General features: G+C 41.2%; 1 protein-coding gene across 24 annotated transcripts in view; it reads left to right on the forward strand.

Moving 5' to 3' along the window:
• Positions 1-24,052, forward strand: part of dmd (dystrophin) — a 1,604,005-nt gene that overhangs the window by 1,387,510 nt on the left and 192,443 nt on the right. For 23 of the 24 annotated variants that reach the window (XR_011341867.1, XM_069890130.1, XM_069890120.1 and 20 more), the window contains one exon: positions 9,244-9,390. Coding sequence is in view for 23 of the 24 variants with exons in the window: in XM_069890130.1 (XP_069746231.1) it covers positions 9,244-9,390 (147 nt within the window). In the remaining variant the exon portion in view is untranslated. Of the gene's footprint in view, positions 1-9,243; positions 9,391-9,493; positions 9,623-24,052 lie in introns of those variants that run through there. The other variant, XM_069890132.1, reaches the window with a different exon arrangement.

Genomic DNA, 24,052 nt, shown 5'->3' on the forward strand with positions numbered 1-24,052 from the left:
CTTGATATGAAGGCCAACATACCATTTGCCTTTTTAACCTCCTGCTGTACCTGCATGCTCGCCTTCAGAGACTGGTGTACAAGTACCCTTAGGTCTCTCTGCACTTCCCCATCTCTTAATCTATTGCCATTCAAATAGCAATCTGCCCTCCGGTTTGTATTACCAAAGTGGATAACCTCACATTTATCCACATTGTAGTGCATTTGCCATGTATCTTCCCAGTCCCTCAATTTATCCAAATCCCCTCATTCAGATCATTAATGTAAATTGTGAACAGCTGGGGTCCCAGTACAGATCCCTGTGGCACCCCACTGGTCACCGCCTGCCACTCAGAAAACGAGCCATATATCCCAACTCTCTGTCTTCTATCTGCCAGCCAGTTCTCAATCCACATCAATACTTTGCCCCCAATCCCATGAGCCTTGATTTTGTAAGCCAGTCGTTCATGCGGGACCTTATCGAAGGCCTTTGGAAGTCCAGGTACACCACATCCACTGGCTCTCCCCCATCTATTTTACCTGTCACCATCTCAAAGAATTCCAATAGATTTGTCAAGCACGATTTACCTTTTGTAAATCCATGTTGACTCTGTCTGATCCCTTCTCTGCTAGTCATATGCTCCGCTATTACATCCTTAATAATGGATTCCATCATTTTGCCCACTACTGATGTAAGGCTCACCAGCCTATAATTCCCTGCTTTTTCTCTACCCACTTTTTAAATAGTGGGGTAACATTAGCTACCCTCCAATCCATTGGTACTGATCCTGAGTCTATCGAGTTCTGGAAAATAATTCTTAACGCATCTGCTATCTGAATGGCCACTTCCTTAAGTGCCCTAGGATGTAGATTATCAGGCCCTTGGGATTTATCTGCCTTCAATCCCATCAATTTCCCCAAGACCATGTCCTTAGAGATACTGATTTCTTTCAGTTCCTCCCTTGCATTAGTCTCTATGTTTCCCAACATCCTTGGGAGGTTATTTGTATCCTCTCTTGTAAAAACAGAACCAAAGTAAGAATTTAATTGGTCTGCCATTTCCTTATTCCCCATTATATATTCCCCTGATTCTGACTGCAAAGGACCTACTCTGGATTTCACCAATCTTTTCCTCTTGACATACTTATAAAAGCTTTTGCAGTCGGTTTTTATATTTGCCGCAAGCTTACTTTCGTAATTTATTTTTGCTCTCTTGATTAATCCCTTTGTCCTCCTTTGGTGCATCTTGAACTGCTCCCAGTCTTCGGTTGTGGTACTTTTTTTGGCCAATTGATACGCTCTCTCTTTGGACCTAATGCTGTCTCTAATTTCCCTCGTTATCCACGGTTGAGTCACCTTTTTTGGTTTATTTTTATGCCAAACCGGTATTAACGATTTTTGCAATTTCTCCATTAGATCTGTGAATACTTTCCATTGTCTATCCACAGTCAACTCCCCCATAAACACCACCCAATCTATCTTACTCAACTCCCGTCTCATACCATCATAATTCCCTTTATTTAAATTCAGGACCTTAGTCTCGGTTTTAATTTCATCACTCTCCATGTCGAGTGAGAAATCGATCATATTGTGATCGCTCCTACCCAAAGGGCCTCGTACAACAAGATTGACAACCCTGCTGGCCACCCTGTGACAGCTCCACCGGTTGTGCGCTAACAGCCCTGCCAGTCACCCTATGACAGCCCCGCCGGCAGCCCTGTGACAGCTCCACCGGCCGTGCACTGACAGCCCCTGCCAGCCGCTCTGACAGCTCCACTGGCCATGCGCTGACAGCCCTGCTGGCCACCCTGTGACAGCTCCACTGGTTGTGTGCAGGTCGCCCTGAGACAGCTCCACTGGCCGTGTGCCCTGCTGGCCGCTCTGTGACAGCTCCACTGGCCACCCTGTGAAATATAACTGCACTGATATTAAAATGACCAAACTGATGCACACACCCAGGCACTGCCGTCACTAATGATACCCAGTTGAGCAGGTTGGCCGTTCACACTACAGCTGAGTGAACTTCAGGTCAATTTGACCGGGCTCTGATATCAGAGCCTAGTTGATTTTTACCCCCCTCCCGTCCTGTTGGGAGCGTTCACACTGCCGGGTAACCTGCTAAATACCCACTAAATTGCCCGGTTCAACCCATATTATTTGACAATGTAAAGGGGCTAATATTTCATCTTCTACCTTGATCTCCATTCATCAAATTTTTCCACACCACTCTTAATTAGTTGGGTCCACTTTATCCAATAGATAACTGGTAGCAATTACACTGTGGATGTGAGGACAAACGTCACAAACCAACTCCATTAATATCTCACAAGAACCAAGATAAATATAGTCTACATTATAAGAACGTTGGTAGGCTGACCACCATTCAACATGATTATGGTGCTCTGGCCAAGGCCTTAGCTGAAAAACCTCACAAGAATGCATTTACTTTCCCTTTAATTACCAGCAATAATGTAGCCTCCACAACCCCCTGGGATTCAGAACTCGGGAATTTCACCTCCTTCTGCAAGAAAAAAAAAATTCCCGTACACCTCAGTCTCAAATGATTTTCCCTAATCTTGGAATTATGCCCCCTTGTTTTGTCACTCCCACAACTGGACACATACTCAGAATCTTATATGTTTGAATCATATCATTTCCCACACACCCCCAGCCCCAATATTTTCTCTCGCTGTCCTTCATGACAAAACAATGCTCCCATCCCAAAACTCAGCCTTTGGAGTGCCTTCAATGCCACGATATTGTTTCTTGAACAGATGGATGAAAATTGTGCATGCTACTCCAGATGTGGTATCAGCTATATCTTGCACGATCATCGCAATACTTTGCTCATCTTGGCCTTCCATTAAAGGCCAATGTGCCATTTGCCACTTGCTGCATCTGCTTGTTGACTTTTTACCATTCCTGTACAGCACCAAGATCCTTCAATACATCACTCATCTGCAATCTTCCTCCACTGAGATAATCATCTGCTCTTAGATTCCTCTGACTGCAGTGCATAACCTCACATCTTCCCTCTTCCATTGTCTGAACCCACCCATATCTAATTAGGGAGCCATGGCACCTCCATCGTAACATGCCCTCCCATCTTTTGGTCATGTTGTCCAGTTCGTGCATTGTTGAATCCAACTGGGAGAGAGTGACGTGTGACTTAACAATGTTCATCTGCATGCACATGTTGAAAACAAAACAGGAGCTCATAGCACGGGGAAGTATGTTCATTATATGCCCTTAAATGTATACTAAAGATCCAGAATTAATCATTATTAAATCTTTGTCATGGGATTGTAGTTTGCTACTGTTAGTTTTTAATATGATCTTCATGAAACTATATTCTTGTGTAAAACAGAGTGATCTTGAACAGGTTAAAATACCACATTCAAATTCAATTTTCAAGTGAGTTGTAATCTGAGTTGACATGCACCACTGGTGCGCCAGATATAATGAGAATAATAATTTACAGAGTTCAACCAAGTTTATTGTAGCTTATAACCACCTGGTATAGAATGGTTGGAATTTTGAATAGTTCTATTGCACTTGATAGCTTTTTTAAAATGAGAAAGACAGTCTGGGTTTAAATTTGCACAATTCAGTGCATCATGTTGCATTTGTTTATTAATGAGTGTTCTTTTGGGAATTGCTTGAAAAATGCAGTAATTTAGGAGATAAATAGAAATCCTAATACCTTGCATTTTTAATGCAAAAATCGGATTTACTTTTGACAAATGTATTGTCTCACTATGACCCAATCTGTTTTGTCAGATCACCTCCAAGGCAGTGAAGGTGAAAATTACCCCCTACGTGTTTACAGAATCAAATTTACAGTGCAATCAAATATTTACCTTTGACAGCTCTGAAATTCAACCCCTAACTGTGAAATGTCTCTCACATTCTATACCATGAAATGAGCTCTGCAAATACAAGTCAAAAATAATTCTGACCAGAAGTAAATAAAGTTGAAATTATTCTTCAAAGTGTTAGCAGTTTTCTGACTTCCACCCTGACCTGCAATTCACTTGGCTATTCTCTCCACTTTCGCAATCTCTGTTTCCATCTCCTGATGCAACAAGAATAGGGATCCCCTTGCCCTCACCTACCACTCCACCGGCCTCTGTATCCATTATCTCATCCTCCACCATTTCTGCCACCTACAATGTGATCCCACCACCAGACACATCTTCCCCTCTCCTCCCCTCTCCTCCCCGCTCTGCCTTCTGCAGGACCTGGTCCCCCATGACTCCCTCGTCCACTCCTTCCTTCCCACGGATTGCTCCCTCAGTACCGATCCCTGTGTCTGCAAGAAATTCTACACCTGGTGCCACACCTCCTCCATCATGAGGCCCAAACACTTGCGAATCTTCACAGGTCATCTACTGCATCCGGTGCTCCCGTAGTCTCGTCCACATCTGAGACTGGAAGCAGACAAGGAGACCTTGAGCGCTTTTGCACTGTCTGCTTCAACAATAAGGGCCTTCCAGTGGCCAATCTCTTCAATTCCACATTGCCACACTGACATTTCTGTCCATGGCCTATTGTACTGCCAAACCAAGGCCACCCACAAATTGGAGGAGCACCTTGTATTCCATCTCAGCCCTCTCCAACCAGACAGCAATTTCCATTGACCCCATCTCAATGTCTCTCTTTTTCCCTCTGTGTTCCAACTCCTCACTCCCTTCTCCTATCCAAGAATTGCCCTTCTTAGCCCTCTAGTCTCTCACCTAACACTCCTTGTCTTCTATTACCTTTTCACTGTTAGCTTGTGCTTCTTCCCAACCTCCCTCCTTTCTTCCTCTCCTCCCCATCTTTTTTATTGAGGTATCTGCCTGACTTTCCACACTCCTGATGAAGGGTTCAGGCCTGAAATGTACCAGTGGATACTGTGTGACCTGCTGTGTTTCTCCAGAACATTTGTGGACTTTGTAAATTTGTTGTTTAATTTTTTTTCCCTTCTTCTTTACTAAAAGTACAAGAAGGACATTGAACGTGATGGAAGCCCCAAACAACCCATATCTCTTCCACTAAACCATGGGAAAGGTCCATTAACTGGGGTGTCAAAGTTTTTGGTGGTTTATCCGTCAGGAATTCCTGCTGGTTAATGTGGAATTTGAGAAGAGAATGTGGGAAATTAGAGTGTGAATGATGGGTGATTCTCAAAAGCTGTGATGATTGCAGTGCACCAATTTATATATGCATACATCTATGTATGCTGCTTGTGTACATGCATGTGTGTGCGCACTCGCGCTTATAAGAACTCAAGGCTCCAAGAAAAGAACTAGCCAATTGACTGAGGTATTTGGCCATGTACCTTGGCAAGGAATGGATGCATTGTAGAGGAATGGCTCTTTCTTTGGGTGAAATGCACAGTGATTTGAAATTCCCTTATATTCATTTAATTTCATTAATTGAATAATATGCAATACTTCCTTGGTCTGGCAAGCTGTATCACCATAGTGCAACAATAATCCCTCAGAGTCGTTCTCATTGCAGCGCCCTACAATACACCCAGCCAAATTGCCATTTTTTGATGCCTTTTCATGACATCCTTGTTAATTCTTATGTCAAAATCTACAGAGGCAGTGTTCACCAGTTTCATTTAGCAGTGGGCCTCCATGGGATTGCACTGAAAATTACTTTTGTAACAGGGAGTTTAATCATTCACTGGAATGACAGATTACCCCTTGATCCAGTACATTGCTTTCTCATGTCCCGTGTGAAATCTGTTACACTGCCACGAAGCCTCTGGCTTCTTCAGATCAAGGATTTATTTAAGATTGTAGTCAAATAGTTAAAAAGAATTTCACAGCAATGTTCAAAATCAACTAAAAATGCCAAGCTGTTATGAATAGATTTTTGGAAAAAGAAGCAAAGGGTCTCAAACCCAAAAAAGCAAGCACTGTTCTTTCACAGATGCTGCCTGACCTGCTGTGAAAACCCAGCATCCAGCAGATTTTCCTGGCCATTGGATATTGCTCCAGTTAACATCCAAACATTTTACTTTCCCCTTTTGACAGGGGCAGGAAATATCCATGCCTCCTAAATTTGAAAATAAAACAATCACTTTGCACCCATCTGCCTGACACCCCCCATCACCTTGTTCTGAACCCCATCCCTACTCCAACTACACGCCAGGACCACAGTCCCGTCCCCAGATCTTGTCCCACTCCAGTCCCTTGTCTGTGGCCTCACATTGGCTTGCACTCTCGACCCCCATAATTCACAATCTGGACTTACAGTAAACTATCAGGACTTCTGAACAATTATTTGTCGGATAATTGGAGTTTTACTCAGTATCAAATTTCTTGTGTCTGCAGTGTGTAATTTTGTTTTAATGTTACATATTTGAGGTGCTGGAGCCTATATGTTCAAATACAGATCACCACAGCACATTACAGTACAGAAGCAGGCCCTTCGACCCATCTAGTATGTGCCAAACTATTATTCTGCCTAGTCCCATCGATCTGAACCCAGACCATAGACCTTATTTATTGATACATAATTTTCCTTAAATGTCAAAATCAAGCCCACATTCACCACTTCAGCTGGCAGCTCGTTCCACATTCTCACCACTTTTTGCATAAATATGTTCCCCCTCATGTTCCCTTTCAATATTTCACCTTTCACCCCTTAAACCATGTTGATTAGTTCTTGCTTCCCCTAACTCAGTGGAAAAACCCCACTTGCATTTTATCTATGTCATTCATAATTTTGTATACCTTGATCAAATCTCCCCTCATTTTTCTTTGCTCCAAGGAATAAAATCCTAACGTGTTTCTCCTTTCCCTGTGACTCAGTTCCTGAAGTCCAAGCAACATCCTGGTCAAACTGAATGGCAGACCAGTCTGAAGGGTGTTACCTCCATTGTTCCTTGCAAATACGCTGGAGGATTGTTTATCCAGGCCTTCTGACCACCTTGTCATCACAAATCTCACACACACACACACACACACACCTAACCCCTTTGTTTCTCTTGCCTGTCTCTCCCTTTATCGAATATCTGCCAATGAACTGCCTCTGTCCATCATCCTTCACTTCTCCCTGGTTCACCAATCCCCCAGTGGGTTCTGCTCAAGCCTTCCCACTCTGTCCTCGTTATACCAGCTCTCTTTCTCTCTTCCTGATGAAGGGTTTCAGACCAAAATGTCAACCATTCATTTTTTTTCCCCCCTCTGGTACCACTTGACCTTCTCCAGTAGATTGTGTGTTGCACCATTTCCAGTCTCTCATATGTCTTCTGACCACCTGACATGATTGACCATGTCTAAGCATAATTCCTAGTAATATCTTTGCAAGCTCAATACATGGCTCCGCTGTATTTAAGTGGTTCTACAAAAACTTCACTCAAGCACCTGTGGAGTGATATTCCTGGGACCAGGAGACCTCTGGTGAGAAGGGGAGAATGGAGGCTATGGTTGGGGAGAGGATATCAGTCAAGCGAATTGAGGGGATTGGGTGGGTGAAGGTGGTGACGGCAAGGTAAATAAAGCAGTAGAGATTGGGGAACAAAACTGGCAGGTCGAGAACTGAGCCTAGATAGATGAGGAAAATCAAGGAAGGCCAAATTAATGGTTGGAAGAAAGAAAAAGGGAGACTGAGGATTGGGAATTGGACAAGCCATGAATGGAGAGAGGAGAAATGGGAGTAAAACAAGGAAGATAGAGGAAATTAGGGCCCTCTGTTGAAGAAGCTTTCACATTGTGTCATAGAGACACTGCTCAGAAACAGCCCCTTCTCGCCCAATGAACCTGTGCTACGCATTTTCACCTGTGTGACATATTTTCCCATATCGTGAACCATCTCACAGTTTTACATTTTGTCAGCAATGATGATCAGATCTCCAGATTTCACTCAGTCTTTCTCCTGGCTGCTCATCTGACAGGGCAGTGTGGCTGCTGCTCACTGTTCCATGGGAGATGGGTCTGTTAACTTTGAACATTGCAGCACAGGCCAGACCCTTCAGCCCACAATGTTGGGCTAACCTTCGTTGGGCTAGAAAGCAAAAGGCTCCTTGATGCAGAATGCTTCATGTTGGGTTCCTGTGAAATGAATTATGTGCACAATCTGATCAAAGCATTGATTTCCCTTTCTCGAGTGCAAGTTAAAGAGATACACCCCAGACTGATGGAGTTACCACTTCATTCATATCGACTGACAGATTCAGGGTGTGTCATGTTCTTGACAGAGAGTTCCAGATTAAAGTACTGAACCAGTGGAATTCTGAAGGGCATGTTGAAGATGAATTTAAATGGTAAATATTACATTGTTGTTTGTGTTTGCCTGTTTATACATTAAATGACATGATCTGATAGTTGAATTTGGTATAATGCATATTTATTTAGTTTGAATAATGTGGATGGCCTTCTCCTGTTCATCATTATACAAATCAAGATCCACTGGGTCCCAGCTGAGGCACAGGCCAATCCCACCAACAAATATTTAGTAGGTTCACGGAGTACAGTGTGGATGCCTATCCCTTCTACCAGTCCTAAAGTGATAACATTTAAATTCCTACACAAACAAGTTGAACATTGACCTTTGGGGTGTTCTGAAAGGGCACAAAAAGTGTGAATAAAAATCAAATCTTGTTTCATCCTGCAAGCAGCTTCAACTTCGAACAAATCTGTTGATGGTGCACAAAGCAGGTAAGGGTTTGGAAAATCTTAAATTGTTCTCTTGAACTGAATGATAAAAATCAAATCAAATGACAGCAGAACGTAATTCAGATAATCCATTCCTCTGTTGAGACAGAAAGAGAATAATGTTATTACAGACATGGATTGTTTATTATTATCGGTCAAGAAAGTAAACCTGGACTATTTTGTTACAATAGTAGGGACATGCTCTCAACAAGCAATAAAGGATCATTAATTGATGAAAACAACTGTATGAGATTTTCAAAAAATTCCCCTCCTCATTTTTCCCCTGAGAGAAGTTCAAGATGGAATAGAGCTGAGAAATTGTTGTTTAAAAATGGAGCTGGAATTCAATTTGAATATTTTGCGATACTCTTGTGAGGAGCCTTCATGCTGATTCTGCATCTCCATCACTGAGAGTTTGTTTTGGATTGTTTGATATCTGTTCTGTCCCTCTCTTCTTTGAGAACTAACCACGTTTCACAATATTATCCTGCAGCTTGGATTTAAACATTAATTGATATATTTTCCAATTTCCGGCCTCTTTTTTCTTGTAATTGCCCTTGATTTATTTTATATCATACAATTTTAAGTCGATTGAATTTTTTTTTATCCAGGCTTTTCGAGCAGAAATTGCTCCCATGAAGGAAAATGTGACTCACATGAATGATCTCGCTTCCCAGTTCACACCACCTGATATCCAATTATCCCCGTACAATCTAAACCAGCTGGAGGATCTGAACACACGATGGAAACTCTTGCAGGTGAGTCCATAATATTCATATCCAACAGCGTCTGTTTATTTTGCCTCATATTTTCCAAATGTCTGCTGTTCTACTGTTGTTATAAGGGAGCCATGTTTATTAGCATAACGACAGGCTGCCTCAGAAAGGATGACCATCTTCTGGAAATGGAACAAAATTATACGTTAGTGGAAAGACACCACGGAGAAAACTTGTCAACTCCATTTCTTGCCATTGGATAGTGAATCGTGATATTTCTGAAAATGTTCCTGTTCATTGTTGATCAATTTGTCCTGATAAGTAAAAGTTTACTTTGGAAGTTCTTGGAGTCATTTATTTTGGTGTTGAACAGTTTGGTATTGGCCTTCTGACAACATCTGGTGTTTACAAATGCATGGCACAAGCTTTTATTTTTAAAAAAAAACCAGCAGTATTATAGTTTGTTCTCTCATCTCCTGTTCCAAAGAATTCAAGTATTTCTGAGCAATGCATTTCCAAAGGAATTGACATCTGCAGCACTTAGCTAGCTCCCAAGTGTTTGTCTGAATTTTGAGAGTAATGCTCATTTTCTCAGCTGACTTACATGCAGTCACTGTAACTGTGGAAACTGACAAGTAACAATTGGGAAGGGAGATCTGGACAATTTCCATGCTGCTTCACTCAGGGACCATTAACGCTTATTGCAACCTCTGACAAGATGAAGAAGAATTGAAGATGCACCAATGTGCAGTGTACACAAACAGTGAGAAACGTGGCAGCACTAGAATCAGGAATCATGAAACTAACAAAGTAACGAAAGGTGTGTTGATGGAGGGGTGCCACTTTGAGGCTGGCTCCATCGGCAGAGAACAATGTGCACTTACCTTTTTTATAGAGAAGGTCTCAAAGGATGCTGCAGTGTTGCTTCTATGAAGATGCTTCCTTCAGAGCCCATGGAGGTAGAGCTACTGGTGCCATCGTGCCGCCCATCAACTTGACGGCATACATCCACGCTGAGCAATGGCCATCATTATTACCCATAATCCCCCACGCAGCTGGAACCGCTCTGGGACTAGCTGCATGGGGGATTATGGGTAACGAAAACAGCCGTTGATCCTCCTCCTGCCCGGCGCTGCCTCTCCAGCAAGCCAAGAGACCTCCAGCACATATGTGGTGTTACTGCTACAATGACTGGGTCCTGGGTCGCAGGGTGACAGCATCATCGCCATATCACCAGCCCACCTCTAGCCAGACGCTTCCAGCAGTAATACATTTATGGAGCAAGGCGGAGCGCTCTGCTCCACCTGTGCAACCAGCCTGAGGGAGGAACGGATTTGGTGTCTTGGGAGTAGATTCACAATTTCTCTATTAAAGGGCCTAAGGTCAACAATTTGTGGCTTATTGAGCAACTCTTTACAAAGTTATTTGAATGACCTTGGGTAATTAAATGTGTATGCATTGAGGAGAACATTTGTTGTAAAACTTGGTCAAGAAAAATTTGGCTAATTTTACACTGGGGTCTTGTTCTGTGTTCATGTGACTCACTTCCCTAATTAGCTCAGCCAACAGAGGTTCATCCTCATTGCTGAGATAGAAAATGTTTGGGGAAAGTCCTTGTAGACATAAATGAAAATTGCCCTGGCAGCCTTTGTGGAGGCAGATTTGCTGTGAGAAATGTCACCATCACCACTGGCCTCTGCTTCCTTCTGTCCTCCTCCAGATTGTACTTTGTTTCCCATCTGCCAGTGAATATAGAGCTATAATTAGTGATAACCTCTTGTAATATCTGATCACCATTTATAAATAAGCTGTTAACACCACAATAAGCTTTTATAAAGGACAGTGCATGATTAATGATGGAAGATTTTAGGATATAAGACGAAAGATCAACTTAAATCACTGAATGTCTGTAACAGCTGAATTAAGCCTTTGTTTAAATCTTCTACAATCAGAAACACTGACGTTGATCAATACAAAATCCATTAGCCTAAATTTGTGATTATTAAAAGGATTTGAGGTGACCTTGTGTCCTTAAGCCTCCTGATTAATCAGTGAGAGCACTTGAGGAAATATCAGTAAAAGCTAGGCAAAAAAAAAACAATCCGCTAAAAGAACTGAGCAGCTTGATCAGTGTATCTATCAGTGGGGGGAAAAGAATGGTCAATGTTTTGGTAAAAAACAGAAATGCTGGAAGTACTCAGTAGGTCTCGCGGCGTTCATGGGAGGTAAAGATATATAACTGACATTTCATCAAGGTATTAGCAAAAAGCAAGCAGGCATCTGAATTTAAAAGAAAGGGCAGAAGAGGAGTGGACACCAACAGGGAGTTAGTTGGATATGGAGAGGTGGACAGGTGAGAATTGGTTCAGGGAGGGGGTCTGGCCTTGAATGCAGAGCTAGGGAAAAGAGAAGGGAGAGGGAGTGAAACAGAGACAGACAGAACTAGACAAAATAAGTCGGGGATAGATGGGAGGGGAGGAAAGAGGCTGGAAATGGGCAGTGACGGCCAATGGGACAGGATGTGCATCTAGAAGACACTTCCAGGACTTGCGTGTGTATGCACGCGTGCGCACCACGTGCACACTTACTTGGCTGATGCTCTCTGCAAGCCACCAGTACAGTGCTTACAAGATCTGTTGCATCACTGCAAGGATATCAGCCTCAGCCAAAGAATTTATGCTGAGAAGGTGTTCTGTTTCTTTGGCCATTTCTCAGAATTGCACCGGAGTTGGCAAACACTTCCTCCCTCTGACAACAATACTGTCAAAAAGGATTGCACTGATCCTGAGTTCATGATAGTGGTCCATAAACATCCACAGCAAGCTGATTCTTCCTCTCCACAAACTTCTCAGCTCACAAGGGCACCTGAAGACCACCTCAACAGATCCCAATCTTGAAGGACCTCACTTGCTTCCTTGTGTTGAATCAGCTCCTCCTCTCAATTTAAATTTAGGCACGCAGCAAGGTAACAGGCCATTTCGGCCAATGGGTCCATGCCGCCCAATTTATACCCAATTAACGGTGGGGGGGGGAACCTGAGCCCCGGGAAAAACCCACACATACATGGGGAGAATGGATAAACTCCTTATAGACAGTGCGGGATTAATACCCCGGGCCCAATCACTGGCGTTGTAATGGCGTTGCACTAACTGCTACGCCAACTGTGCCACCATTAAATTCAGACATGCAGCATAGTAACAGCCCATTTCGGCCCATAAGTCCATGTCACCCAATTTACACCCAATTAACCTACAACCCCCAGTACATTGAGAGCAACTGAAGGAAATCAGAGCCCCTGGGGTAAACCCATGCAGACACGGGGTAAATGTCCAAACTCCTTAAAGACAGTGCAGATTCAAACCCTGGTCCCGATCGCTGACGCTGTAACGTCAGCATTGCGTTAACCACTGCACAAACCATGCTGGCACGTCTACCTGCCCATATCCCTGGTTTTGCCTCAGCCTACATTCTGGCCTGCCACATGCCCATCTTTACCCATGGCATTGCAGTCCTTTCCAATTCCTGAATTCATCCTCCACGTCACCAGTCTCTTGAAGATCTACCGACCACTCCAATCCCCACGACACCACCTTCTTGGATTATTTATTTTCCTCCAAATGAGAGTAATTTCATTAGCGAACAATATATTAGACACATACATTCCTTAATATTGCACCGGCAGTTCACATAATCAAAGTGGTTGTAATTTAACAGGTGTCATTCCATTTCTTGCATCCAAATTGCTTGACCCAATGATCTCGGGTCTTGACAAATGACATGAAACTTAGCTTTAATATATTTTAATTGGCCAATTTATACAGGATCTCCTGATTTTCTCAACAAAATCACAAATCTTTTAGCCCATGGTTAACTGCACATTGAACATTGAAAGGTCTGGATGAAGTTGTCAAGAAGAGTTGTTTCCAGGAATGAGAAAATCGAGGACTAGAGGGCACAGTCTCAGAATAAAAGGACATCTCTTTGGAATGGATATGAGGAAAAAATGCTTCCGCCAGAGGGTGGTAAATCTCTGAAAGTCATAGCCATGGACGGCAGTGGAAGCCAAGTCAATTTAAAGCAGTGATTGATAGGTTCTTAACTAGTAAGGGCATGAAATGTTATCGGCAGAAGGCAGGAAAATGGGGTTCAAAGGAAGAAAATAATGGCTATGATTCAAATAGCAGACTCGATGGGGTGAATGGCCTAATTCTGCTCCGACCTCTGATGGCCTCTTAATGGAATCATTTTGGGCTGGCTTAGAATTTTTTGTTAGTGAACAGAGAAACATTGTCTTGATCTGCAGTATTTCCAAATTGTCAGCCTGTTTTTAGATCTCAAACAATGGAAAGGTAGCTGGGCAAAATGTAAAACAAGCTTCTAAATCATGACTGCCAAACATGAGTTAAATGTTTATGATTTTTGCCCTGGTGATGAAGCACCTGTGGAACTAATGGTGCCCCCCACAAGGGGGGCAGGCTGGCATTTCTCAGCATGTAACAGTGAGCATTAAAAAAATCAGGCATAATGATTGCAAGTCAAAATTGATCCATGAACTTTGCGTGTTGTTCAATGCATTTTACATGTACAGACCTTTTTGTGGTATTTAAACTCACCACTTTTTTGCTTAACTTTCCTATAACATCGAAGTGATCCTGGCTCATGACTTGATCAGAAGCCTTTCCAAATCATCTGCCTAAGTTTAGAAACTCTGCTTTCTCTTTCCATTGTTGCAATACCAAACAGTGACTTTTAAATACTCAAATATGTGTGATGCTGTGTGATTACCTTAATTGGTTGATGAGCTGATGTGGAACATTCTGTTGTGGAAATATATAAAACAGTGAAATTCACAGGCTGAAACATGCTTTCTTGCTCTAAAAATTAGCCATTAGCAGCAGTAATCTATTCTCTACATCACTTGACCACAGAATCTGCAGACATTCTTGCTTAGCAAATGGAGCGTGCTTTTCCAACCATGCACTGGTATCCTTCACAATCATTTCTCTCAATCTCTACTCTAACCATTCTGATTTGCACCATCCCATGGGCCTTGTTGCCCAAAACCTCATGGTTTTTAATTTCTGATTCTCTTCCTTGTTTGTGGACCCCTCCATGGGCTTCCCAAGAATGTGACCTTCACTAAGAACCAATGATGGCCCCTTCCACCAATTTCTTCTTCAGTATTGTTGACTGCCTTGAATTCAGCAGCATGTATCCTTTTCTGCCACCCATCGACCTTCCCTCATCTCTGCCTTTCCTTCAAGATGCTCTTTTATCCAACCTCTTGATTCCTTGTCATCAGAATCAGAATTTATTGTCATAAACAAGTCATGAAATTGTGTTTTGTGGCAGCATCAAAGTGGAAACATTTATATTATAACCACCTTACAAAAATACTATAAATAAAAAAAATAATAATAACAGTGCACAAAAAGTAAGACAGTGCCTTTGGTTCATTGATGATTCAGGAATCTGATGGCAGCAGGGAAGAAGCTGTCCTTTTGCCACTGAGTGCTCATCTTTAGGCTCCTGTATCTTTGTTCCCCAATGGTAACAGAGTGAAGAGGGTGTGGCTTGGGTGGTGAGGGTCTTTGAAGATAGAGGCTGCTTTTTTGAGACACCACCTCGATGGAGTGAAGTCTAGAGCTTTTGATGTTGCAGGCCGAGTTAACAACCCTCTGGAGTTTATTCTTGTCCAGAGAGTTGGCACCTCCATCCCAGACAGTGATGCTCGAATGCTCTCCACATTACATCTGTGCCTTCTTTGTGGTTACATCAACATGGAGGCTGCAGGACAGATCCTCGGAGATGATGACACCCAGGAATTTGAAATTCATGACCCTCTCTACTACTGAGCCCTCATGTTCCCATGACTCCCTCCTGAAGTCCACAATCATCTCCTTGGTTTTGCTGACATTGAGTGCAAGGTTGTTGATGTTACACCATTCAATGAGCTGCTCTATCTCCCTCCTGTTTACTTCCTCATCGCCATTTGTGATTCTGCCGACAACTGTGGTGTCATCGGCAAACTTGTAGATAGCATTGGAATTGAGCCTGGCCACACAGTCATGGGTGTATAATGAGTAGAGCAATGGGCTAACTATGCATCCTTGGGGTGAGTCTTTGTTTTTTTTTTTTTGTTTGTTTTTTTTTTAATTTTTTATTTTTCACACCATAAATCACAATAGCCATGATATACACTTTTTCTTTTCCACACATTTACAGTGACTTTTTCTCCCTCCCCCCTCCCTCCTCCCAAGCCACCCCCCCCCTCTCATCCATTTTAGGTATACAATCTAGGTTGCATTAATTCAGTTAGACAATGTTGTCATTCAACAAAAATACACCAGAAATTCTACTGAGTCCATTCTTTTCTTTTCTTCTCCTTCCATCAACTTAGGTAATGTTTGTTCCCGGTAGGTTTTCGCTATTGTATTTAATGTAAGGCTCCCATACTTGTTCGAATATTTCAATATTATTTCTTAAACTATATGTTATTTTTTCTAATGGAATACATTTATTCATTTCTATATACCATTGTTGTATTTTCAAATTATCTTCCAATTTCCAGGTTGACATAATACATTTTTTTGCTACGGCTAGGGCTATCTTGACAAATCTTTTTTGTGCATCTTCCAAGTCAATTCCAAATTCTTTATTTTTTATGTTACTTAGGAGAAAGATCTCTGGATTCTTTGGTATATTGTTTTCTGTTATTTTATTTAATATCTGATTGAGATCATCCCAAAATTTTTCTACTCTCTCACATGTCCAGATTGCATGAATTGTTGTTCCCCTTTCTTTTTTACATCGAAAACATCTATCAGATACTGTTGGGTCCCATTTATTTAACTTTTGCGGTGTAATGTATAGTCTGTGTAACCAATTATATTGTATCATACGCAGCCTCGTATTTATTGTATTTCTCATCGTTCCAGAGCATAACTTCTCCCATGTTTCCTTTTTTATCTTTATATTTAAATCTTGTTCCCATTTTTGTTTAGTTTTACCATTTGTTTCCTCATTCTCCTTTTCTTGCAGTTTAATATACATATTTTTTATAAATCTTTTGATTAACATTGTATCTGTAATCACATATTCAAGGTTACTTCCCTCTGGTAAACTCAAGTTGCTTCCTAATTTATCTTTCAAGTAGGATCTCAGTTGGTAATATGCCAGCGCTGTATCTCCAGTTATATTGTACTTATCTCTCATTTGTTCAAAGGATAAGAATCTACTTCCTGAAAAACAATTTTCTATTCTTTTAATCCCTTTTTTTTCCCATTTTCTAAAGGCAAGGTTGTCTATTGTAAAAGGGAGTAGCTTATTTTGCGTCAATATTAGTTTTGGTATTTGGTAATTTATTTTATTTCTTTCTACATGAATCTTCTTCCATATATTGAGGAGATGGTGTAATACTGGAGAAGTTCTATGTTGTACCAATTTTTCGTCCCATTTATATAATATGTGTTCAGGTATCTTTTCCCCTATTTTATCTAATTCTAGTCTCGTCCAGTCTGGTTTTTCCCTTGTTTGATAAAAATCTGATAGGTACCTTAATTGTGCGGCTCTATAATAATTTTTGAAGTTTGGCAATTGTAAGCCTCCTTGTTTATACCATTCTGTTAATTTATCTAGTGCTATCCTCGGTTTCCCCCCTCTCCATAAAAATCTCCTTATTATTTTCTTTAACTCTTTGAAGAATTTTTCTGTCAGTTGTATTGGCAATGCCTGAAATAAGTATAGTATCCTTGGAAAAATGTTCATTTTAATACAGTTTATCCTTCCTATCAGTGTTAGTGGTAGCTCTTTCCAATGCTCTAAATCGTCCTGTAATTTTTTCATTAGTGGATTGTAATTGAGTTTATATAATTGGCCTAGATTTTTGTTTATTTGCACACCTAGGTATCTTATTGCCTGCGTTTGCCATCTGAATGGGGATTCCTCCTTAAATTTTGAGAAATCCGCGTTATTCATAGGCATTGCTTCACTTTTATTTACGTTTATCTTGTATCCCGACACTTCTCCATACTCTTTCAATTTCTTATATAGTTCTTTTATTGATAGTTCTGGTTCTGTTAAGTACACTATCACATCATCCGCAAACAGACTGATTTTATATTCCCTGTCTTTTATTTTTATTCCTTTTATATTATTATCTCTTCTTATCGATTCTGCTAGTGGTTCTATAGCTAGCGCAAACAATAATGGTGATAGTGGGCATCCCTGCCGCGTTGACCTGCTTAAGTTAAATTGCTTTGATACATGTCCATTTACTGTCACTTTCGCTAACGGTCCCTTATATAATGCTTTAATCCAATTAATATACTTCTCCGGTAAACTGAATTTTTGCAATACTTTGAACAAGTAATTCCATTCTACTCTGTCGAAGGCCTTCTCTGCGTCTAAAGCAACTGCTACTGCCGGTGCTTTATTTCCTTCTACTGCATGAATTAAGTTAATAAATTTACAAATATTGTCTGTTGTGCGTCTTTTTTTGATAAATCCAGTTTGGTCTAAATTTACCATTTTCGGTACCTGTTCTGCTAATCTGTTCGCTAATAGTTTAGCTATTATCTTATAATCTGTGTTTAGCAGAGATATTGGTCTATATGACGCTGGTGAGAGTGGATCTTTCCCTTGTTTTAGTATCACTGTAATTATTGCTGTTTTACATGAATCTGGTAAGTTTTGTGTCTCATCAATCTGGTTGATTACATCCAGGAGGGGCGGTATTATTAGGTCTTTAAATGTTTTGTAGAATTCTATTGGGAGTCCATCCTCTCCTGGTGTCTTATTATTTGGTAAATTTTTTATTATCTCTTGTATTTCTACTGTTCCAAATGGTTCTGTTAATTTATTTTGTTCCTCTATTTGTAGTTTTGGTAGTTCAATTTTAGTCAAAAATTCATCTATTTTCCCTTCTTTCCCTTCGTTTTCGGTTCGGTATAATTGTTCATAGAATTCTCTGAAGTTTTCCTTAATTTCTTTTGGATTATATGTAATTTGTTTGTCTTTTTTCCTTGTTGCCAATACCATTTTCTTAGTTTGCTCTGTCTTAAGCTGCCATGCTAAGATTTTGTGTGTTTTTTCACCTAGTTCATAATATTTCTGTTTTGTCTTCATTATATTCTTCTCCACCTTATATGTTTGTAATGTTTCATATTTTATTTTTTTATCCGCCAATTCTCTTCTTTTGGTTGTATCTTCCTTTATTGCTAATTTTTTTTCTATGTTTATTATTTCCCTTTCCAACTGCTCTGTTTCCTGGTTATAGTCCTTCTTCATCTTGGTTGCATAACTTATTATTTGCCCTCTAATGAATGCTTTCATTGCGTCCCATAGTATAAACTTATCTTCCACTGATTCCGTATTTACTTCAAAGTACATTTTTAATTGTTTTTCAATAAATTCTCTAAAATCCTGTCTTTTAAGTAGCATGGGGTTTAATCTCCATCTATACATTCTTGGAGGGATGTCCTCTAGCTCTATTGCCAATAACAGGGGTGAGTGGTCCGATAATAGTCTAGCTTTATATTCCGTTTTCCTAACTCTCCCTTGAATGTGGGCTGATAACAGGAATAGGTCTATCCTTGAGTATGTTTTATGTCTAGTCGAGTAGTATGAGTATTCCTTTTCTTTTGGGTTTTGTTTCCTCCATATGTCCACAAGTTTCATTTCTTGCATTGATTTAATTATAAATTTGGTTACTTTGTTCTTCCTGTTAATTTTTTTCCCCGTTTTATCCATATTTGGATCCAAATTCAGATTGAAATCCCCTCCTATTAGTATGTTCCCTTGCGTATTAGCTACCTTCAAAAAGATATCTTGCATAAACTTTTGATCTTCTTCGTTAGGTGAATATATATTAAGTAGATTCCAAAGCTCTGAATATATCTGACATTTTATCATAACATATCTCCCTGCTGGATCTATTATTTCCTCTTCTATTTTAAATGGCACATTTTTGCTAATTAATATAGCCACTCCTCTTGCTTTTGAATTATACGATGCTGCTGTTACATGTCCTACCCAATCTCTCTTTAATTTCTTGTGCTCCAATTCAGTTAAGTGTGTTTCTTGGACAAATGCTATATCTATTTTTTCCTTTTTCAGTAAATTTAGTAGTTTCTTCCTTTTAATTTGGTTATGTATTCCATTAATATTTAGAGTCATATAGTTCAGCGTAGCCATTTTATATTTTGTTTATCTTCTCTTTCCGTTTTTCCATCATTACCTTTCCTCCTTTTCCATTTCTGTTTTCTTATTTTCAACTCTTTACCAGACAACATTCCTACAACATCCAACATTTTCCTTATTCTCCTATTTCTATCTTCTTTATCCCCAATCTCCCCTTCCCTTCCTGAGTTGCCCTTTATCCCTTGTCGGACAACCACATCTCCCCTCTCCATTTGGATTTGCGAATCCACTCGCAAGCGTCAACTGATTTTGCAGTGACCGCTCTTTTCCCCCACCCAGCCCCCCCCAGAAAAGATTTCGCTTTTTATATGTCACAAAGGTCACTCTTTTAATTCCCTCCTTATTCTCTCTATTCCATTACCTTCTCTTATTAATTCTTGTCTATACTCTCTATGTTTTCCTCTAATTACAGATACTTTCACATATGCCCATTGTCTCTATTCACTCTTATACCTCTTTACCCGCATACATATCAATCGTGGTCATTTTTACCCTCCTTACCCTTCTTCATCCCTCAGTCTATTTTTGTCTTTACCCACATACATATCAATCGTGATAATTTTTGCTCTCATTACCCGTCTTCATCCCTCAGTCTATTTTTGTAATTGTTCTGCAAATTTTCGTGCTTCTTCTGGATCCGAGAATAGTCTGTTTTGTTGTCCTGGAATAAATATTTTCAATACCGCAGGATGCTTCAGTGTAAATTTATATCCTTTCTTCCATAAAATCGCTTTTGCTGTATTGAACTCTTTTCTCTTCTTTAGGAGTTCAAAGCTTATATCTGGATAAATGAAGATTTTTTGCCCTTTATACTCCAGTGGTTTGTTGCCCTCTCTTACTTTTTCCATTGTCTTCTCCAGTACCTTTTCTCTTGTAGTATATCTTAGGAATTTTACTACAATAGATCTTGGTTTTTGTTGTGGTTGTGGTTTAGGGGCCAATGCTCTATGTGCCCTTTCTATTTCCATTTCTTGCTGTAGTTCTGGGCATCCTAGGGCCTTAGGGATCCATTCTTTTATAAACTCCCTCATATTCTTGCCTTCTTCATCTTCCTTAAGGCCCACTATCTTTATGTTATTTCTTCTGTTATAATTTTCCATTATATCTATTTTTTGGGCTAGTAATTCTTGTGTCTCTTTAGTTTTTTTATTAGATTCCTCCAATTTCTTTTTTAAGTCTTCTACCTCCATTTCTGCTGCTATTGCCCGTTCTTCCATCTTGTCCATTTTTTTCCCCATTTCTGTTAAGGTCATATCCATTTTATTTATTTTCTCTTCTGTGTTGTTTATTCTTCTTCTTAAATCATTGAATTCCTGTGTTTGCCATTCTTTAAATGACTCCATGTATCCTCTGACAAGAGCAAGTATATCCTTTACCTTGCCTTTCCCTTTATCTATTTCACTGTACTCTTCCTCTTCTTCTTCCTCTGGGTTGACCATCTGTTGTTTCTTTGCTGCCCTTTCCTCCTCTTCTTTCTTGTTTCCATTGTCTTCTGTGGTCTCTTCTTGCTGCAGGTGTTCTGCAGCTGTCGTTGCCGGCTGTGGAGATCGACTCCCCAGCTGGTCCCCCCTCCCGTCGGTGTGTTTTTTTGCATGCGCGGTTGCGCACTTTTACTCGGCTCTGTGAGCCATTGTTGTAGTTCTTTTTCTACCGACCTGAGGTAGTGGGGCCCTCTCTCCACAGCGGGCCTCTTCGGACAGGTAAGGCCTTCACCTTTTTCCTCCGTTGTCTTCTCTTCCTCTCTTCTTTCCGTTGATTTTGATTTTTCTCCTTTTGTCTCCATCTTCTTTCCACCTTTATACTCACTTTTCTTTAACTTGTATTTCTGTGCCTTTGTATTTTCTCTTGTTTTTCCCGACTTTTCTGGAGAGGGCTGGAGTTCACCGTCCGGCCACTACTCCATCACGTGACTCCTCCGGGGTGAGTCTTTGTTGATGATCAGTGAGGAGGAGTTTCCAATTCGTACTGACTGCGGTCTTCCAATGAGAAAGTCAAGGATTCAGTTGCAGAGAGGGGTACGGAGCCATAGAGATTGTAGCTTCTTGGCCAGCACTGAGGGAATAATGGTATTGGAGGCCGAGCTGTAGTCGATGAAGTGTAGTCGGATGTATGAACTGCTGTTTTCGAGATTATGAATTGCTTTTTCACAACAATGTGTCACTTTTGCTTCATGTTTTCCTGCTGAATTTTTTTTGGCCTCTTTCCCTCTGAACCAAATTTTGATTTGGCCCCAGAGTTGATTTTCTTTGTGTGGAAGCCATGACAAGGACATTAAATGCATGATCCTCACAAATATAACTGTGCAGTTTAGTGAATTCACACTCAACACCCACCTGTATGTTATCCTTGGTTGGGCTTCTGCAGGACAAGGATGTGACCCTGTCTCTGATTCCCCCAACCTCTAAAGAAGAATGAATGGCAGCAGCTCCAAGCATCTCTCTGCACACTGCATCTCCCACCACTCACATTCCACGATGTGTTTGAAAGGCACGTCCGGCAGCTCTCTTAACGCTGCAGCTGAGCTGCGTAATACACATCTCATTACACATCTCATGCTCCTTCTTGTAAAAGTGGAATACACACCAATTGCAGTGAACATCATCGCAGCTCACCTGTCGGTCAGGGAACGCTGTTACCCTACTTCCATTTGATAACCAAGAAAGTCTGCAGATACTGGGGCCGAGTGCAACACAAAAATGTGCTTGAGAAATAAAGCAGGTTACCCAAAATCCGTGGGATGGCATGGTTAGTGTAGCAGTTAGCGCAGCACTGTAACACCGCCAGTGATTGGGATCTATGTTCGAATCCCACACTCTCTTTGGTTCAGTTTGTATATTCTCCCCATGTCTGCATGGATTTTCCCAGGGGGCTCTGGTTTCCTTACACTGCTCAAAACGTACTGGGGGTGCAGGTTAATTGGGTATAATTGGGTGGCCAAAATGGCCTTTTACCGTGCTATATGTCTAAATGTGGCGACTGGCCCAGAATGTAAGGGCAGCGCTTTTTACCAACAACAGCACCGGTCCCACTTCCATCTGCGAGCAGGTGCTCCTTCAGATTTTTGAGGCATATGGTGGCAGATGGTGTACCATCCCATGGGGAGCCAGGGGTCAGCCTGGCACCTGAACATCCAGGATGTACCATTTAACTCCCAGGGAGCACCCACCTTTACTGGGCATGGTTCAGCTCCTGCTCACACTCCCACCGATTGCTCAGGAAAGTACTGGTTGTACTGTTGCACAGACATTCCCAAGACCTACTCAGTGATTGGGAACTCAGTCTGAGTGTTAGGACTTTGATTTGGCCAGATTGTGCACAGAGATAGACCCACCCTTAAGCCACCCACCCTGCTGAGGGTCACTGGATGTGTGGGTGTTACTGGTGTGGTTCAAAGCTGGTTGGCGATCATTACCTCCAGGACTCCTCCAACACAGGAATATCAAAACCCATAGAGCTGAACAGTTTCACTCCAGAGTCTCTGTTTTCAGTTTTGGCAGGGATCAGTGTTCGCCACAGTCCTTTGGAAGCATTCAAGTCGTTGGCTCTGTCGACATATTCATCAGCCACATGTCCAACCACCGCTCAGTATCACCATTACCGCTGCCAGTTGCCCACAGATATGTCATCCTGTTGCTACGGAGTCCAGAGGACCCCAAAAACCAGCAGCAATAGATATGCACCACAACACAGGGCTACTTAAACAAAAGTAGTTTTTAATTATAATTGAACAAGAAAACAGAATTAAAGTTAAACTTATTACTTAACCTACCTAACTACTTAATCCCCCCTCTAATACTAAGCGCAGGTGTATGTAATGTATATTTAAGATTAGAAAAGTTCTTTGGTTCACAGTCCAATCTCATAGATTGCAGACAATTCTTGTACTGTGTACAGAACAAAGCATTAACAAAGTTCACTTGTCTTTGGTGCTTAATAGGCAAATGGTTACCGCTCAGGAGGGTTCTTGCTGGTTTTCAGAGAGAGATACCTTTTCCAGGACATCTGCAACTGATTCATTCTCAATCAGTCTTGCTGACAAAACTTTTTCCCTTCAGGGTTCTCCAGATGATCCTTTCTTTCATGTCACCTTTCAGTCTGCCAATCTCCTTCTTTGACCAGGCATCCTTCCAAAGTTTGCCAGCTTGTCCTTCTGGAACTGATTTCTGACTCCTCTCTCTCTCTCTGTTTCACACCCTCCCTCTCTGAGAGCAAAACTCTTCTCCTCTGCCTGCAAAGATCACATGCTCTCCCAGGCAAGCTGCTGTCGATACTTTGTTGATTCCTGCAAAAATCATTCTGCAAAAGTCCTGCAAATATTTTGTGTTTTAAAATGTGTGTTTGCAAGCTGCTCTAACAATTCCTCCCAAACCACCTCTAAATTCTGTCACACTGTGAATGGATGAAACTCATTCTCTCTGGGTGGGGTGTGTGTGTAGACGTCATTCCCGTTTCCCCGATAACACCACCCATTGCATATCTCCAGTCTGTGCATGACAAATCTCCC

This window comes from Narcine bancroftii, chromosome 7, assembly GCF_036971445.1.
Source record: "Narcine bancroftii isolate sNarBan1 chromosome 7, sNarBan1.hap1, whole genome shotgun sequence".
NCBI classification, from domain to species: domain Eukaryota; kingdom Metazoa; phylum Chordata; class Chondrichthyes; order Torpediniformes; family Narcinidae; genus Narcine; species Narcine bancroftii.